Source organism: Buteo buteo, chromosome 13, assembly GCF_964188355.1.
Source record: "Buteo buteo chromosome 13, bButBut1.hap1.1, whole genome shotgun sequence".
NCBI lineage: Eukaryota > Metazoa > Chordata > Aves > Accipitriformes > Accipitridae > Buteo > Buteo buteo.
In genome coordinates, this window is record NC_134183.1 from 8,678,635 (window position 1) to 8,698,158 (window position 19,524).

The 19,524-nt window shown below is 54.2% G+C and overlaps 1 protein-coding gene across 3 annotated transcripts; it reads right to left on the bottom strand.

The window, feature by feature from the left end:
- Positions 1-229: 229 nt before the first annotated feature.
- On the bottom strand, positions 230-18,259 carry FBF1 (Fas binding factor 1). Of its 3 annotated transcripts, none has more exons than XM_075044564.1 (30): positions 17,453-18,259; positions 15,970-16,090; positions 15,609-15,636; positions 14,874-14,915; positions 14,451-14,541; positions 13,955-14,015; positions 13,222-13,366; positions 12,587-12,667; positions 11,678-11,797; positions 10,660-10,813; positions 10,300-10,433; positions 9,757-9,859; positions 9,243-9,638; positions 8,498-8,575; positions 8,138-8,232; positions 7,368-7,426; positions 6,558-6,602; positions 6,332-6,466; positions 6,031-6,131; positions 5,384-5,590; positions 4,742-4,849; positions 4,289-4,428; positions 3,888-4,006; positions 3,634-3,756; positions 3,041-3,226; positions 2,114-2,290; positions 1,786-1,923; positions 1,550-1,682; positions 1,054-1,223; positions 230-458 (listed from the first exon to the last, which is right to left on the bottom strand). In XM_075044564.1, exons 2-30 carry the CDS (start codon positions 15,970-15,972, stop codon positions 375-377), a joined length of 3,456 nt encoding a protein of 1,151 aa, XP_074900665.1. In that variant the 5' UTR covers positions 15,973-16,090; positions 17,453-18,259; the 3' UTR covers positions 230-374. The 3 variants fall into 3 exon arrangements, with proteins under 3 accessions (XP_074900665.1, XP_074900667.1, XP_074900666.1); XM_075044566.1 differs by lacking the exon at positions 17,453-18,259 and adding an exon at positions 16,733-16,777; XM_075044565.1 differs by lacking the exon at positions 17,453-18,259 and adding an exon at positions 16,700-16,769.
- Between the last annotated feature and the right edge of the window lie 1,265 nt (positions 18,260-19,524).

Sequence of the window (19,524 nt, forward strand, 5' to 3'; positions counted from 1 at the left end):
CTGTGGGACATCCTCGGGGTGCTGCTGAACCCTGGCCAAACCTCTGTGATCCTCCCTAACGCCTTTGGTTGTCACGGCCCAGCGGCAGGCAGCTGCCCGTCCAAGAGACCGCAGCATGGCCAACTGAATCCCCCCTACCAGGGCAACTGCCCCCCAGCAGTGCCCTGCAGGATGGAGGCCAGACAAACTGTGGCTTCACAGCCCGTGGGGATGGATTTCACACTCCAAGATTGTTTTTAAAGAGAAGGACGGTTCCTCAGCTGAGAACTGGGATTATTTATTGTTTGTTTTCCTCCCCCATGTGGAGGGCACAGCAGGCTCCTGTGAGGACGGACACAGCTGTCCCGTGGGTAGTGTGTGGGGATGCCACCTCCTCAGATTGACAGAGATGAAGTGTTGTAGGATGCTTTCTTCAGGGTCTCCAGGAAGAACTGCTCATCCTCTAAGAAATCACGGTCCTGAGAAGAGAGGGATGGATGGGATGGATATCAGCGTGCCACAGAAATGGGGTCACAGTCCATGGTGTCACTCATGAGCGAGGGAAGTATCACAAACCCTCCTTCATGCAGTCAGCGGTGGGCAGGTACCCATCCATGATACCCCCTGGGGTGTATGGGCTTCCCCCCCAGAGCCCATAACCTCACACTCTGAGCGAGACCCACAGAGGAAGCCTCAAAGAGCATCCCTGCCTGGGCAAGGACCCAGCAGAGAAGCAGGGGGCTGATAGGAGAGGATGGGGACATCATGAAACCAGAGCCCAGCAGAGCTGGCTTCTCCCACCCAGGGACAGGGTGAGGAGAGGGGTAACCCCATCAAGCCAAGGATATTATCAATGAACCCGAGACAAGCTGTGAGGATCCATCCATCCTTGCTTCTGGTATCACTCCTCTAGGCGTCCATGGCTTCTGCAAGCCTGCCCAGCCCAGTGGCTCAGTAATTATTTAGGAGACACCCCACAGCCTGTGGCTATCAGGCTCAAATCAGGCTTCACCCAGCCCTGCTCCCACCCAGCTGGTTTGAAGCGCCTTCCAGCCCCGGACTCCCATGGCTCACCTGCTGGGCCCTGTGCTTCAACAGCAGCAGTTTGGCGTAGAGCTCGGTGGGGCCAGCCATGGCCAGGGTTTCCTTGCTACCCCCCGGGCTGTGCTGAGGGAGCACCCTGACAGGAGGCGGAAAGCCTGGAACAAAAGCCTGACTGTGTGATGCTGCCACTGTAAGAGGAACTGCAGACGGAGACAACAGAGCATCCCTTTTTTTTGCTGCCTGCATGTCCCTGCAACATTGTCCTCCCCAACCTCGCAGTGCAAACAGGCTTTAACCCACCTGCCTCTCCCTTCCTGCCTCCTCTCCCCCCTCCTGGTACTGCCCTGGCTCAGAGAGCTCCACTGAGCTCCTTCAGGGGAGGAGGCAGCCAACTCACATCTGAAGTTCATATACAGGGGAACTAAAACAGCACCCAGGAACATCCCAAGCCTCCTGAAAAGTGGAATGCAAGTGCAGCTGCCCCCCAGCATGTCCCTTCCCATCAGCAGCATGCAGGAATCCTTACACAGCATGCTGGGGAGGCCTTTTGTAGGGGCACTGAGGTCCTGGTCTGCAGTCAGCAGCTTCATGCGGTTGTTGGGCAGCTCCTCACGAAGCTGTTCGAGCTGTCTCCTCTGGTGAGCCATGCTTAGCCGCTCCTGCCCCGTCCCCAGGAGAAAGGGAGAGAGAAGCTCTTGGCAAAGGTTCAGGCCCTTGGCATGGCAGCCCCAGGCCAGGAAGGGAAGGTGAGGGGGTATTTGCCTGGTGCAGACACTGTTCCTGCTGCTTCAGCTGCTCCAAGTGCTGCTGCATGACTTGCAGCCTGGTCTGGTGCTCAGATTCTATCCTGCATGCCTCACGCAGGGCTCGCTCCCCTTCCTCATGCTTCTGGGATGAGAGCTGCAAGGAAGAGCAGCTGGGGAGGCTGGGGACAAAGACCCTCGCTGCCCTGGGGAAAGGCTCCTTTGTGCATCCCCTTAGTCCCTCCCAGGACAAGATGAGGACTCACAACTTTAGGAGGGCTGTGAAACCCCAGCTTTGCTGCCAGCTTGTGTACAGCTGTGAATTGCAGTGCAGATGTTCTGCTTACCTTGGTCATGCTTTTAATCTCCTCCTCCTGCTGCCGGATGCGCAGCGCAAGCCCGTTCACCTTCTCCTTCTCCAGCCTCAGCTCCTGCCAGGCCTCATCCAGCAGCTCCCTGTCCCTCGCCAGCTGCTCCTCCTTGGCTTTCAGCTCACGGCCCCGGATCTTCAGCTCTGCCTGCTCCTAGGATGGGCACAGAGGAAACCAGTGCATTATCTGCCCTGTCCTGGACACTATCTCACATCTTCCCAAGTGACGGGAGAGATCTGCCCCTGTTGAGCTTCTCATGTGTGCCAGTTTGGGGTGCAGAGCAACATCACCAGGTAGTCAAGCAGTGCCCTCATCCACCCACCCTTGGGGACCAGGGCTGGCAGAGCTGGGATTGTACAGACACACACACACTCCTTCCCCAGAAAGGACGGAACCCCTCATCATGTTGCACACCCTAAAACATGCTCAAGGCACAGCAGTTTGTCAGCAGTGGAAATACCCAGCCTAAATGGTTATTTTCCACCCTGGTAGCCCTTAAAAATGCAGCTCTGCTGCACTGTCTGTGCCACATATCCCCTCTAGACAGCCCCAGGGGGGAGCAGAACTGGCTCTGAACATGTCCCCATGGCATGGGGAGGTTTTGCTTAACCCACCACGGGGGTTTCCTCTCACCAGACTTACAATGGAGGCAGCTACGCCTGGTCTGGCTGCCCAAACTCCTCACAGGCAAAGGGGAGAGACAGAGGCGACTGATCCTTCAGTCATCGTCTAAAACAGGCTGGTGGAGGCTGTTCCTAGAACAGCCTGATTCTCACCACCCAGAGTGACATCTCTGTCTTAAACACCTGAAGGCAGTGCTGAACGTCTCCCCTGTGGGCAGGACCCATCTGTGAGCCTGCCAGGCAGTGCTGGAGGCCACAGGAAGGGGCTCCACTGTGGTACCTTGGCCAGGCTCATGATGGTGCCCTCTCTCTGAGAGTCCATCTGCAGGACTCGGTCCATGTCGCGCTCCATCCACTCCTTGCTCAGCTGCTGCCGGGTGTGAAATTCAGCCCACTCAGCTGCCAGCTTCCGTCGCTCCTCCGAGCACTTCTGCATCACCGACTTCTGCTCCTCCAGCAAAGCACTCTGGAGAGCATCACAAGAGAGGGAGAGAGAAAGCACTAAGTCCCATTCGCTGTAGGATTTTTCTCCTTTAACCCATCCTGCCACTAAACTCCACACATCTAGAGGCTGGTTCAAGCCCACTGCACCTGGCGTGAACCCTGCATGGAGAACTCTGGCCCCACGCTCCTCAGGAACCAGCATGCATCATGCACACGCACAGCAGCCTCTTGCATCCACGTGCCAGAGGGTTGGTCTGATTGTGATTCACCGTGCGACTGGGTGTGGGATTGAGGAGAGAGAGGGCAGAGGAAGGATGCTGCAGCCCAGCATCTAGCTCCTTCCTCCACCACACACTGCAGTGCAGCCCCGGTCAGGCTCACGAGACATGTGAAAAGCACCTGGACATGTCTGTGTCTGCCCCATCTCACCTTCGCCCTCTCCAGCTCTGCTCGCTCCATGGAGAGCTGCTGGGTCATGACTCGCCGCTGCTCCTCCAGCGAGTGCTGCAGTGATTCCACTTTGGATTGCTCTGCCGTTGCCCTCCATCGCTCCTGGGTTCAGTCACAGAGGAGGGACAGATGCCATTCACAGGCTCTAGGCCAGGGACCTCCCGTGGGCAAGACATATGCCCCATATCCAGACAGGAGGGCTGACCCGGGCCAAGGACACAGCATGGGCTCACCTGCTCCAGCAGCCGAGTCTGCTCACCCAGCCTGGCCTCCATTTTAGCGATCACCTCCTGGAGTCGGCTCCGCTCCTCCTCCATGTCCCTCTGCTGCTGCGATAGCCTGTCCTGGAGCACTGGGGAGAGGCAGCAGTAGTGTCACGAAGAGCCTGAGGTGGGAAGCCCCCCTCTCTCCACACCATATTAATGGAAAAACTGCATGCGTTTGTGATCATCACCTTCTGCACATCCCCAGGACACTGTTTTGTAAAGAGGAGACCCTGAGCTGTCCAATGACCAAGGCAGGCAAAGCTCCCAGCCTCTGGCTGACTTGGAGCAACTTCTCCCCATTTTCTGGGTGTCCCGAGCCCCGGGGGAGACCCCGCAGCCGTTCCAGTGCAGAGGAATAGCAGACGTACCCTTGAGCTGCTTGTCCCGCTGCCGTGCCCCCATGGCCAGCTCCTGGGAGGTGGTGTGGTGCGTGGCCTCCACTTTGTGTGAGAGATCGTGCAGGTCGCTGGAGAATTTCTCCATCTGCTCGATGACACCATTCAGAGACCTGTGGAGAGGAGCAAGGGGAGGTTCACCCCTATGGGACACATGCCATCACACTGTGATGGAGAGGAGGATGTGTGGTGGGCCAAAGGCTGGGCAGGCCTGCCCCAAACCTATCTGGGTCATAGCAGAGCAGTAGGAAGATGTAGCTGCTGCTTAGGGGAGTACTGACAGATATTAAACAGCTCAGCATCCCTCGAGGCAGCAGGTGGGAGAGGGGATGGCCCCTGTTGCCATGGTCTGAGGCTGGTTCCCCATAGAACAGGGAACACCATGGTCAGGGACCAATGTGGGGATATGATGCTGGCTGTTGGTACCTGGTGTGCGAAGTGGCACTGGTCACCGCATCAATCTCCTGGTCTTTCAGCCGCTTCAGCCGCTGGAGCTGCTCTTCATGGTCTTTGCGCATCTCCTGGACAGACACTCTGTGGGACATGGGGCAGGAGCCCACCATAGGCTGTTACAAACCAGTGCTCGCCGTGATGGGCACCATGGAAGAGGCTTGGTCGTGGCGCTGAGAACCAGGTCCCTGCACCTCTGAGAACCTGAGCTGGCATGATGGTTTGTCATGGGGCATCTCACTGACAGGCATCCATATTTGCAATGGACAACATTTGGGGGTTATGGGCTTCTCTACCAGAAACCGATTTCTCATTGACCCAAACTATTTGGACATCAGTGACTCACTGACCTGAATAAAAGGGATTTGGTGGAAATAAAACACTGGGTTCAGCATCTTTCAAAATACAATGCATTCACTCTGAAATGATGCCTCCAGCCAGATCTCCCTGTGTCCACCTACAAAGCAAATCCCCATTCCAAAAGCCATCCAGCTGCCCACAACCCAGTGCTTCTGGAGTGTGATTTCTCCTTTCACCACGTCCCCAAACCATTCCCTGGTTCCTTTGCCGAGACTGGAGGTACTAGCCCCACATGCGAGCTGCTCGTGCCATTCTCACCTCTGCAGCTCTCGCAGCCGCTCCAGCTCCAGTGTGCTCTGCTGCTCCAGCGCTGCCAGACGCTGCTGGTGCTGTGCAAGCAGCTCTGCCCGTGCCTGCTCTGCCTCCTGGCTCTGTGACAGGAGCTGAGCCGCCAGCTGCTCCTTCTCCCGCCGCAGCCTCTCCTCCCGCTGCCCGAAGGTCTCCTCCACCACCTTCACCCGGCTCCTGCCCGGAGAGGTCACAGCAAGGAAGAAGTGTTGCTTTCATGGCAATACCCAGCACTCTCTACCCAAAGGGCACACAGGGATCTAGGAGCAGATCAGTGTCACTGTGTGCATGGGGAAACACGCAGACTCTCGGCAGTCTGAGCCATGAACCCTCCTTCTACTGCCCAGTGTGGTGCCCTCGTTAGGGACATGCTGGCAATGGGACTGGCCCCTCCTCCTTGTCACCCATGGGACAGTGTTGGTGAGAGTGGACCCCCACCTTGGCTCACCCATGGGGCTGCTCTCTGCCTCCACCAGGTCTACATCGACACAGCTCTATGCCTGCCCACCCCAGGGATGGATTTGGGAAGTGCTCCAGCACTCCCACCCCACAGGGGATGGACAGGGCTGTAGGCAAGGACCTGACAGAGGAGGGGAGCACAGGCAAGAGCCTGGTACCTGTGGGCGCTCTCAAGGAGATCCAGGTCCTCCTGGTGCCGCTGCTGGAGACTCTCCAGCAACAGTTTGTGCTGTGTCCGCTCCAGCTCCAGCGTCCGGACCTGCCAGGCACCCAGGGAGAAGGTCCTTGTGCTGTCCCAGGGACAGAGCTCCTACAGCAGCACTTGGTGGCCATAGGCATCTCTGGACAGGAAGGTTTCTCCTCTCTCCTGTCACCCTGATGCTATGTGGAGTGGGCATGGCCCCTTCTCCTCCCCCTGGGTCACCCATGATCCCCCATCCAGCAGGTGACAGGGCTCACCTGGCTCTCCAGCTCTGCCACTCGGGCCTGGGCACTGAGCAGTGCTGCCTGACAGCCTGATGCATCCTCATACAGCTGGGCTGTGGGAGCCCCCAGCCTCCTCTCATGCAGCAAGCCCAGGGCTGGGGACTCTGCCTATAGGGATGGAGAGAGAAGATCGAGGCCCTTCAGGATCAGTGGCTTTGTGGTGTGGCCATCAGCCTCCAAACGAAGGCACATGCCTCACCTGCAGCTGCGGGGCAGGCTGGAGATGTGCCCTGGGTGTGGTAACCTGCAGAGACACAGGGACGCTCTCAGGGAGGTAAAGCCCTGGGGAGAACATCTCCTCCTAGCCTGGGAATGGCGATCCATCCCCAGCCTACTGCAGTCCCTCCTCTACCCTTCTCCAGCCCCACTGCTGGCCTGGGTCCCTTCTTCCCAGGTGATTCCCAGTAGCCCCTACCCCAGACACAAGCATGCTGGGCTCTTACTTCTCTGGGGACAGACTCAAGGCTAAGACCGAATCCTCTGGGAGACAGTGTGTGTCCTGCCACCAGGGCAGGGTGAGGAGGCCCAGTTAGGTGAGAGATGGAGGCTTCAAAGACCAAGCAAGAGCTGCCCTCTCTGTCAGAGGTTCTGCTTCCCCTTCAGTTGTCTAGAAACAAATCTCAGAACGTCTTCACCACCATACTGGGGAAAAACAGCTGAAGAAGTCCTTTACCAACTGCAGCCTCTGTTGTCTAATTAATATTATATATATAAGTCTGGGGAACTATGTAAATGCTGTTCAGACAACGCAGAGTTGTAAATGCACATGATTTACAAAGCATCCATAGCACACGTGCTTTGGCCTGATAAATACAACTTGTGGCATCTTGGGGCTCTCCAAACACTTTGCCTCTGTGAACACAGGCTCCCAGAGATGCAAAGTGGGACACATCCTTCCTCCTGCCCAGGAAGCATGGAGAGAGTTGGGTGATGGTGAGTCAGCATGGGAGGGCTGACCATCACCACCCTGATCCTGCACCTCTCAGGGGCACAGGCCCAGCAGACCTACCTGAGCAAGCGGGGCAGGGGTCTGCGTCTCCTTCTCTCCTGGGAACAAGGATGTGGGGACTGGAAATTAAACAAATCCGTGATTCAGATATGGCAATGGGAAGCATCCCCTCCCAGAAGGATGAGGGCCTGGGTCTCCTGGGCAGAGCAAGAAGGGTCCTGCTCCGCTCTGGAGGCTAGTGATGGGGATGGAAGGTCAGACTGGCTTGTCCATACCTGCACACCTACCCCACCACACACACAACGGTGGGACTCTGCTCTACAGCGTAGGTGTGGGGGCAAAGCATAGCTCCTCCTCCATCTCCATCACCTAGGGAGGAGGCTGGGTCCCCTAAACCACTTTCAATGGCCTCTGAACTGGTGCACAGCCTCAGCCCAGGGCAGGAGGTGGTCTTCCAGTACACAGCACTAGTGGGACAAATGTGGGGGCAGCAGGAGGGAAGGGGGAGAGAGAAGGGACAGCACGAACTTACGCCCACCCATTGCTCAGAGAGAGCAAGTCCCTTGCAGCCCTCTGAAACCCCAAAGGCAGCACCGTGGAGCTCAGTGTGCCCCAGCACGATGTCCCCACCATGCCATGAAATGGGGATGGTGAGATCCTGCAGCTTGGCAGCCCACTCCGACAATGGCCGGTCAAAGCCTGGGCAGCATTCACATGGCCAAGGGTGATGCTGTGGCTCCTGCCTTTTTTTTTTTTTTTTTTTTTTTTTTAGGACAGGGCGACCCTCTCTGCATACTGCTGCCCAAATTGTACAACCACACGAAACACACCCAGGGTGCTGGCATCTTTGGAGGGATCCGCCTTCGCAGCCTCGGACGGGTGAGCTGAGGCTCGTTTCGCAGGGCTGAGCCAAGGGATCAGCTGCCTGTGTGGGCACAGAGACACAAGTGACGCACAGCGGTGTCACAGCTCAGGGAGAGGTGCACAGACATTATCCTGCTTGGCATTTCTTTAAAGCTTGGCTGTCCCACTGTGATCAAATAGACAAGAGCCCAACAATCCTTCAGAGCTGCCTTTCCTCCCAGTTACAGAGGTCCCAGCCCACCCCGTTCCCTCATCTCACACACACGGCTGCTTTCTGCAGGATGCCTCTCCCATGAAGGATGCCTGAAAGGTGAAGGAGACCTTACCCAGAGCCATCTGCACTCGCTGCCTTGTCCTGCAGGGCAGCTGCCTGCTGTGGTGCTCCTGTGGAGGTGGCTGGTTGGCTGCAAGCAAAACGCATCGTATGTGGAAGAGCCGAGGAGGCAGTGAAAACCAAGATCCTTTCCCCCAAACACCAGTTCCTGCCACGCAGCTGAAAGCCTCTGTCCCACTCAGCTGTGGCAGGATTCAGCTTTTTGGCTGCAAAGGGAGCAAAGATGCCTCAAAACCTCCACCACTGGCATTCCTCCTTGCTGCATCCACCCCCTTCCCCAGGGCAGCAGCAGCCCCAGCTAACACACCCCGGCCCACGACAAACGGCTGTTTGTCTGCAATTCACTTCTGAGTCCCATTCAAATGGCCCAAGTCTGAACCTGCATCCATGTAAACTCAGCTGGAGGAGGTGGTTTGCCCGGTAGTAGGAGGAATGAAGGGGAATGAAGGTGGGAACGAGGAGTACAGGGGGAGCTTGTGGGGGTGTGCTGATCCAGGACAGCTCCGCAGGACCCGAGGCAGTGTGTGCAATCTTGGCCATAACTGGAAGGAGAGCCCAGAGGTGTGATGGGACTGTGGGCTGGATCAGTGGGAGAAAGCTCCACATTATTACCCCAACCCGAGACAAGACAGTGCTTAAAATTAATTAAATCTGAGCTGAGGGTTTCTGAGAGGCCCTGCTGGAGCAGCTACACATGGAGCAGATGAGAGCACTGGGGCCATCAACCATGCCTTTACCTGACAGGAGAGCAGGGATCCAGCCCTTCGCCTGGGGCCTCCGAGGGCTTGGCATTTCTCTCCTGGGCCTTTGCCTGTGCTTGGGCTTTCTTGCGAGACAAGGCAGCGCTCAGCCAGTTCTCCTCCTCCAGCGGTTCGGGTTTAGCCGCTGCCTCCTCTGCAGCTGGGAGCTGGCTGGTGGGGCCAGGCTGCCCGGCTGCGGCAGGGCTGGTGTAGCTCACCACGGGACTGGCCTTTGCTGGAGACGTCTGCTCCGAATCCATAAAATCCTCATCTTTCAAGCCCAGCCAGTCACCTCCAGCCCTGCTGCCCCGCACAGGGCTCCGGCGGGCTGGAGGAGGAGGTCTGGAGTGGGGCTCTGGTTTTGGTTCACTGCTGTTCTCGGCTGAAAACCTGCTGCAAGGAGAAGCAGTGTCATACCTGCCTACGAGGGGACCCCGGGGACCCTGCCTGCTCTGCCACAGGGGCAGCGCGGCTGGTGGCTGGAGATACAGATACACACAGAGCACAATACCTCACAGACTGCCTCCTCGCCAGCCGGCCCTCAGGCGTGGATGCCACTGTGGGCTGGTACGCTCCAAAGACAAAATCGTCCTCGTCCCGACCCTCTTCTTTCTCTGTTCAGACAAGCAGCCTTGAGTCAGTGCCCAGAAGAGCAGCTGCCTGCAAAGACACCAGCCCTCCTCCTCCCCTGCAGTTCCCACTGGGATTGCTGCCTCTGGGAAAACACAGCTGGAAACATCTTCCCCAGAAACCTGTGACGTGCCTCCTCAGTGTGGCTGGGAAAAGCTTCTTTGCTGGGAATCAGCCCACGTTCAAAGGCAATTGAGTTACGGCTACTGCGCAAATGCTCCCAGGCTGCCACGAGGGCAGAGTATGCCACTTCTGCATTAGCCACCTTCCCCCTGTCCCAGCGCTGACTGAAAGCCCATTAGCAACCCTGTTCACCACTACAGAAAGGGTATTTTCCCTGCAAGGGCATTAGAAATCAGTCTTGCCTTCCCACGCCAACTCTGTCACCTCTGCAGACCTTCCCCGCATCCCCAGCTGTGCTCACCTGGCTGCTTTTGGTACTTCTTATCCAGTTTGAACTCCCTGTGCTGTCCCATGCTTGGCTGTTCCAGGATTTTGGCCACAGAGCCTCGTCCCAGCAACTCGTCCAGCTTGGAGCGGGCTGGCCGGAGCTCCTCTCTGTGGGGGACACAGCAGCAGATGGGTTTCTCCGAGAGGTAGGGCTGTCCCTCATCACACAGCCTTGCCAGGCTGCTCTGGCTCTTCTCTGTGAAATAAGGCTGCCCTTGCCCCTTTCTGGGACCCACAGGCAGAAGCTCCAGCATCCCCCACCCATCATGGTGGCACCATCTCAACATACAAGCCATCCCCTGCTTCACTCCCACTGCCTCTTCATTGCCCTTACTCTTCTGCCGCCTTTCCCTGCTTCTCATCTCCTTTTGGGCCATTGCCAAATCCCAGTGCATCCATCAGGTCATCACCATCATCTTCAAACATGAGCTCCTCCCTCCTCCGGACTGGCTTCACAGTGTGCAGGGGCGTCTGGGGTGGGGGTGGCTCTGTGGATGGGATCACACATGATAGGAGGTTTGATCAGGGCTTTTTTTTTTTTTTAACAACAGATCAAAGCAGCCCTGCCTGCTTTTATCTCTCAGGACCATTTACAAGTAATTTTTAAATAACTCTTTTCAGTGACCAAATCTCACAGGAAGTGACAAAGTGGCAATGCACTACTGGCTGGTCTGTGGCCATGCGTCCACTGATGGGACACTGCTGTCACCAACACTGGGGTTTCCAGCTCTGGTTAACACCAAGGGCTTTTTTAGCTTTGCAAGTTTCCAATCAGATAATTCCTGTCCCCCTTCGCCCAAAGTCCCTGCTCCACTGATGCATCTTAGTCCTTGCCCTAATCCACCAGCTGCTGCTTGTGTCCAGAGTGGATTTATTGGGGCGAAAGGCTATTTTAGGGGACTATCAGACCCATTAGCATCTCTGCAGCAGGAACAAGAGCGTAAGTGCCTGTAACACAGCCACAGGGCAGCTAGATCCCATCCAGAGGGTGCCCCAGCTGTGGTTTGGCATAGACCGGTGATACTCTCAGCCACCCCAATCCTGACCCAGAAAACTTATTCTCATTTGGCAATGTGTAGAACAGGCTGGATGAGGTCAAAGGTAAGAACTGAGCCTCCATTCCCAGAAGGGAAAGGTCAGTTCTGTAACCTGTGGCACACTGGAAATATCAAGCACTCAGTGACCTGTGCCACAATTAACCCCGTTACCAAGTTGCTCTATAAATGACAATATCAGTTAATAAGAGATGGGACTAGGTGGTTTTCGATTTTATCAGTTTGGACCTCACATAAACTAATCCAGGCTGCTGATTCATTTAATACAAAGAGGATGCACTGAGCAACCCTGCTTACCTTTCTCTTTGCTCTGTTCTGTTTTTTTCTCAGAGCTGCTTCTAGTGCCTGTTGGAGCTGGTTTCTTGGGAGCATCCTGCTCCTCATCAGATAAAAGCCCTGCCAAAGGATCATCTAAATCTGGGAATTACCCCGTAGGGGCAGAGAAGGAGAATAATGATAAAAACAAACAAAACCAATGTTATTTAGAAGAACAATTCTGCACTAAGCTAAGCACTATTCCCCACCATGTGCACATGGGAACAGGAGACCATATCTGCCCAAAGCCATGAAGGCAGGTTCTGCAGGGACCTGGGATACCCTTGAGTCTCCCTGAACTTCAAACACTCAAGAGTTACATTTCTGTTCAGTTTTTCCACATTTTCTTTCTCCTAGAAGAAAATGAGTCAAAATTTGGGTGCTTTAACGCTTGAACAGTGTTTAGGCAAAGAAAAAGGGGAGAAGGAAGCCCACCTAAATCACTTAAAGCCCATTAGTGATTTAACAGATGTTGATCTTAGTTAAAGCACAGGGTTTAACAACCAGATCTCAGCTGTGCCAGGAAACTGCATACCCCCCCCCCACCCCCCGCCCCCGATTTGATGCTGGACAGAATCCCCCCTGACACAAGGGCTCCCAAGTGTTACAGTCAGTCCTTAAAAAACAAAGCACATGTGAAAATGCAAATGCCCCCAGGAAATGTCTCCCAGCCCTGTCCTGGGGAGGGACTCAAACACAGAGCTATATTTTTTTTCCTTTGGTCACCCCTCAAGTATTAGATTTGCACCTGCATCATAGGGGTGAAGGACTGTATATCATTAACCAGCCAAGCCTTCAGTTAACAGAACAGGCAAGCTATGGGCAAAGAGCAAGAGCAGAGTCCTCAGCTGCCCCCATGCATCTATGTCCTGAAGTGAAGCAACGTCCTACCTTCAAAGTTAAATTTCTTGTACTGTCGGGAAGCAGGGGGGGATGAGAGTGGCTTCTTCTCCATCATAGGTACAGACTCTCCTAGAAAGAGAGGCCGTGGCTCTCAGAGACAAGGTGCTGCAGAGATGTCCCTCTCCCACCCGGCTGAAGGTCACGTTTCTGGCAGCAGCCCTCTAAAAGCACATATTGTGACACACAGGCCCCCCACAGCCCTACAGGGTGGGAATCTCTCTAGAAGGGCCTCCGTGCAGGCAGAGAAGGAGAAAAGGGTCTGGGGAAGAGCAAGGCAGTTTGGAGACTGGCATGGAACCCCTCTGGCTCTCCTTCCACACAGATCAAGCAGATCCCTGGTCTTTGACCTGCAGCAGGGAATGGCCAAATGGTGTTTGGTGGGAGGCTGCAGTCCGGTCGTTGTTGCTGCTGATGTTACCCCACCATGACAAGAAGCGAGGCCAGGGATCTCCCAAGGAAGAACACACGGCCAGAATAACATGTTGTGTCTGGGACAGCCCCAGAAAGGACCAGGAAAAGGATTTTAGGGAACCAATCCACTTTTTGTTCCCTATCCTGGAAGAAAATACCCCCTGCTCATTTGGAACCAGGCTATGAAGAGAAGAGCAGGATCTCCTTGTTACCTTTCTCAGGAGCTAGCACCTTCCCTGTGGTTTTTACTGCTCCTCCCGCAGAGTCACATTTCCCAGGACCTTTCACGGTTGTCTTCCCTGGCCCAGAATTGCGTTTCAATATTCCCAGGAGATCAGCTTCCATGTCGTCCATGTCCTGGAAAGCAATAGGATGAGGATGGGAGTAGGGTGAGTGCTGCTAATGTCTCAGTGCGTCGGAGGCACTGGATCCCTGCATGCCAAGGAGGGCAGAGATCGGAGACAAGCAGCCTTCAGAAACTCCTCGCCCCTCACTTCCACGCTCCAGCCCCTGGTTTTCCTCATTTTATGGAATGGAAGAATACATGCCCAACTCCTCCTGGTGGCCCCCTTGCTGGAAACCCCGTGCCTTGATTCCTTTGCTGAGGTCCTGCTGCCTCTGGGAGAAGCATCAGGAAACCCAAGGCCATTGCTTTGCCCAAAGTGTACCCAGGAAGGCTGGGCTGCAGCAGCACATGCCCCCCTGGCTTTGCTCCATCTGATCCAGGGCACCTGGAAGCCCCTCTCCCACCATCCACCCACTCCCCTGTCCCATCTTCCCCACCCCACAGGGATGCTGGAGAGGGGTTATGTCTTCATTCAAACTTCACAGTTCATCCCTGTTATCCCACTGCTGACTTGGATGGGGTGACACCAGGGGCAATCTTGGCTCGGCTCAGCCCCAGCCCTCGGGACACCCAGGGTCTCTCCGGAAATCTGGGCTCACCTCTGCAGCTTTGATGTCCTCTGCAGGGAGTTTGCTGAAGAAATCATCCTCTAGAAAGGACCTGTGACACAAGCCGGGGGTTAGCAGCACCACATGTGAGCTCAGCAAGGGTGCCCTGGGGACAGCCAGGCCAGATGGTGGGAGGTGGAGGGGACCACAGGGACACACCATGGCAGCCACATCATACAACAGAAAATGAGGCTAGAATAGCACTGGGATGAAAGACAGTAGAGCTAGCACTGCTATATTTAAGCAAGCAACTGTCATAAGGGAGATTTACGAAGATGTGTGGGGCTGGGGGCACCCAACTCTTGCTGGAAAGCTTCAGGCTCTGGGCTCCCAGTTCCCAAAGGCATCGCAGGTAACTCGCCTTCCCAGGCAATTGCTATCGGGGCAGGGAGCGAGGTGGAGAAGCCGAGGATGGGGCAGGTCAGAAGGACTTGGGGAGCACATAAAGATCTCCAAGTGGGAGAGCCTATGTCTGAAAAGCACTCACTTCTTGCTGGCCTGTGAGCTGGTGCCCCGGGGTCTCCCACTGCTGCCCCCAGCCAGCTGAGAAGCTCTGGCAGATGTAACAGGGGCTTCATCTGGAAACAAGACAGGGAGAGATTAGGTTCATAGATGCAGGCATATTCCTACTCTAGGCACTCCAAAGGGGGATTTGCTGTCTCCCTGTGAGCTGCAGAGGCTTTTAATCGGAGATGGACTTCACTTCGCCTCCCCGACCTGATGTCCAGCCTATACAGTGGCCTCTGACTCTGGGATGCCCTGCTTTCCGCTCTGCTGCCTGGTTCATCCCCCGCTCACAACTGGAGCCCCTTGGAGATCAATGGCTGTTGCACCAGCACCTCCTGCTCCCAGGAGGGGAGTAAGAATACATGGATGCTGCCCTTTCAGTTGCAAAGAAGGTTCATTTTACCATCAGATCGCAGGAGGTCAGCAAGCACATCATCAACAGAGCCTGAAATGAGACAAATTAAAGGTGTTGAGGCAGGTGAGCCCACCAAGCAGGTGTAAAAAAGCTCCCAATTTCAACATGGCTTGCACTTTTGAAATCCCCCAAGAATAAAGGCTTGGTCTCAAGCATCATCAGCACAAGGCCTTTCTTGCTGGTCTAGAAAGAACGCCCAGGTCTCAATCCACTATTTTGTGGATAAAAGATCTGTCTTCACCTAGTCAGAAATGGGATATCTTTATGAAGTGAGCCAGCTGCTTTCTACTCACTTAGTCACCGGCCACAGGCAGCACTTAATGTGTGAGCTCTCACCCCGCAGTATCTCAGAGCCCCTGGGCAACCCCAAAAGCACTGCTTCAGTATCAGGGGCTGCAAGAGGCCTCCAAACAAGCAGTTAGGGATTAGGTGAGGAGAAAAACTGAAATAAATGCATATATTCTCCCCTGGATTTGGGAAAGCCCACAAGAAAGGAATATAGGACCCCAATAAGCAAATCCACTTGATGCGAGAGGCAAGGGAGTATCTCTGGTTCAGGAATGACACAACTCGCTCAACTACAGCTTTCACACAAGGATCCTGAAACATTTCAGTAGCCAGGACTGCCACCTGATCCCAGTGTCCCCCCTCTTCTGTCCCATGCATTCCCAGCAGACCAAAGCACCTACGGACAGTGAAAGGAAAGCATGTGAGTGTACGTACCTCTTAAACTCTTTTGTGGTTTTGTAGCCTATGGAGAAAGACAAATTCTCTCATTAGAAAACGAAGTAGGTCTGACCTGGACTTTCTCAAAACACGCTAAAGCCAGAGGCAGGTTTCTCCAGAGCATCCCATAAGCAACAATGAAGCCCTCCTCCTGCTCACGCTGTTTGGGAAATGGCACATGAAATGCAGGGGAACCACAGAGATATTGACAACTTTAGAGACACCAGCGAGCACAGTCCCTCCTGACTGCCAGCTGGGCAGAAGCCTCCGGCCCTTGGCATCACTTCTGCCTCCAAACAGGTGGCAGAGCATCAAATTTGGATTTCCCAGGCCTGCCTTAGTACCGTATCACACTCACCATCGTGGCGTGCCAGCCTTCCCCTGCTCCAGCAAGTCCATTTACAGATTTTTCCAACCTCCACCTCTGCGTTGCCGAGGGGGATCCAACGCCTTTGATCACATCCACACCAACCTCCTACCTGCAGGGAGAGGAGGATTTTCTGATTTGCTGTTACAGCCAGTGGCACCTCTCTTAAACAATTTCCCTCTGCAGCCTGCCAGGCTGGCTCCGTGCTGCTCGGACCTCTCCAAGCCACTCTAAATGAGGCTCAATCTGAGTCTTAAAAACACCCCCCCATTCCCCAAAACAGTCTTGCATTCCTGCAGCAGTTTGCGTGGGGAGTATCACACCGGCACCAAGAAATCGCTCTGCAAAATAACCCGAGAGGGAACAAATACCACAGGTTGTGCTGTGCCCAAAGTCTGGCGAACACCCCAGGGAGGCTGGGGAGGGAAGGGGGGCAGGAAACCTCATCTCTTTGGGTCCCGAGCACCCGGGGGGGGGGGATCTCAAACAAGCGGGACGGCTGCTGCTGCCGTGGGGCCCACGCAGAAAACGAAGCGGTGCTGGAGACGAGGGGTGCACCCACCTCTCGGGATGAAAGAAGCCCCCCAGGTTTCCGACCGCTGGGCCCCCCACCTCCCCGCATCCCGTTGCCATGGCACCCGGTACCCTCCTGCCCCCCCAGCATCCCGGCCCGGACCCCCGCTCGCAGCCATCCCCGGCAGCCCCCGACCCCTGCCCGCACCCGTAGCTCCGCAACCCCCTGCCCGCAACACACCGGGCTCCCGCCCCGGGGAAGCCGCAGGCCCCGTCCCGGGAAGGCCCGTCCCTTCCCGTCCCCTCCCCTCGCGGGACGATGGGAAATGTAGTCTCCGCCGGGCTGGGGGGGGGAGCCGGGAACTACAGCCCCCCGGCAGCAGCCGGGGCACGGCGGCTCCCGACGGCTCCGCAAACCGCCCCCCGGAGGTTGCGGGAGACTCCGGGTGCCCGAGGACAGCCCGGGACGGGGGTTTTTGCTAACCCCAAGACTTGCCTTCAAAGACAGCAGGCTGGCTTTGGCACAAATAATCAGCCCCACTGGGCTTCACAGCCCTGTCTTGTTTAATTGATAAGGAGCAATCACAGTCCACCTTTCCAGACACCCAGAACCCAGTTCAGGCAGAAGGTACCAGCCAGAGTCCAGGCGCTGGGGGATTACAGCTCCAAAGAGTACGGCCCTTGTGCCAGGTAAGCCGGCAGCCACCTCTTCCAGCTCAGCAGGAGGAGGTACAGGCCGGGTCCAGGGACCCCCAGGAGAAGCCGTGAATACCCCACCTGGCACTGCCACATGGCACAGCCCTGCTGGAGCTGTTGCCTGCAGCCCACCTGGGACAGTTTACTAGATGAACTTAATTAGTAACCACTGCTCCAAAGGGACAAGATTTAGCAAATCCAACTACAGCAGCCTCTGCTGGAAACAGCTAATTGAAAACCCTAATTGAAGAACCTTCACACTTACCAAAGCCAGGTACAGGACAAAGCCAGGCCTGCTCCTGCCTCTTTTGCTTGTACTTGAGTCGTTACTTCCAGAAAAGCCCTGGGGAAGTGCCTGCCTTTGAGATCTTATAACACGCGGACCCCTCTACCAGTGGCTTTCACCATGCATGCTGCCAGTCCACCTGGCAACATAGGCTCCTTCTGAAGTCTTCACCAAAAGGTGGCATTTCTAACAGTCCATTGTTCAAATCAGACTGGAAACCATGGTCACAGACCACTCGTTTCAGTACTCTTCAGGGAGAATGGTGTAGCTTACAAGTGTCATTACTTGACACGGAAATCAATTCTACTCGAGCAGAAGAGGCTCAACACTCATGGAAATTGTACCATCACTTTTTGTCAAAAGATGGATGAGTCCTAATGAGGATTCAGAGCCATTTGACAGAGTTTAAACGCTGTTTGCTGACCACAAGACACGGCAAGTCATACCAGGTTGTGGCATTCAGGTATTACCTACCACTAACAGCAGCAAGATGAAAAAAAGTATGCAATATCTTCACCAACAGCAAGGAAGTACAGCATTTGTTGTTACATCACTATCTACTCCAAAAAACCCAGGGGGAACAGTTTTAAAGAAAGAGCTTCTATGAATTACAGCTTCTGCTGCCAAACACTTGTTAAATCTCTGCTGTTGGCAGTGATCAACCAGCTTTTGCTGGCTTATGAGCCATAATATTACCGAGCAATGTGCCACAGACAGCTTTCCTCTCTGCCGGTTTTATTTTTCCTGTGGTTGTGAGCAGCAGCAGAGGCAAGGATAGCTGTGGGACTGGGTTGACTGCCCTAGAACACTGCAGAGCAAAGCCAGAAAGGTCAGGCTACAAATAAGACAAAATCCAACTAATTTAAGGTCTTTTGAGTACTTCATTCTACTTCACCCATTACTTTGAGATCCACTGAAAGCAATGCATGAAAGAAACACATTTTGTCTGAAAACACATTTTTGTAATTTATTAAATCTGTACATACAGTTAGCTAGTACTGTTCTCATTAGCATATTTTTAACCTGTTCCTCCAACATCCCTCCCCAGGTCAGCAGTCTGCTCTGTTGAATAAACAGAAGGCAAAGCCCTTTGCCTCCTTTGGTATCCTGAACAGTACTGGTTCCATTCAACCTGAAAGACTCAGCAGCCAAAAGGCAAGTTTGATTATTTTATTTAAAATTAAACATTTCTTTCTGTTCAGCTACTATGTGTGGAGCCAAATGTTGTGTCTGATCATTGTTAGTGCCAGGAAAAACTCATCCATGAGAAGTGATCCAAAATTAGAGACTAACAGATACCAAAGCTGTCAGAGAACCTGCTTCTCAGATGTTGCCTCAGAACTGCAGGATTTGGGTTTATGTTGAAGCTTTTTACCATTTTAAGCTCAAAGTTGCTCTTATCTATTGTGAAGAGAGGTTTTATTGTTACTGGACAGAGTTATTGGTGTTGAAAAACAGCAATGATTTTGCTTAGTTGCAGTTGCACTGATTTCACTGGGCACCAGGAGGTTCTGTTAAAAGCTAAATTTTTCACCTGTTAAATCCAGACAGCACTGTGCAAGTCCCAAGTCAATATAAAAACAAAATTAAGCAAATCAGAGAAAGCTCCTTGGAAATACATGGGTAGGAAAAAAATCTGGATGCTTCACTTGGGATTGTCGTTTTCTTGAAGAATGCCTTTAAAAACCAGAAGAACATCCCAGAACAATCTGAAGACCCAAGGACCTTGGTCAACTGATTTCTGCCCTCAAATACTGGCTTCATCATTCCAGGTCAAATTTGCAGTTTGTACCACTACATGTGGTTTTTCACATCAAATCACTATTAGTAACATTCGTAAAGTGCTTTGAGATAGTGCTATGAAAATACTAACAGTTAAAAGAAGGGCAGAACATCTATTATCAGCACCTAGCTGATTATTACTAGTTGGTTTTTTTTCCTCAGAGCAGCATCACTATATTCTCCTTTGACTTCCTATTAACAAAGAGTAAGGTGCCAGTGTTGAAGATGGCACACAGGCAAAAGGAGTTTCTGCAGGGCAGTGAAAGAAG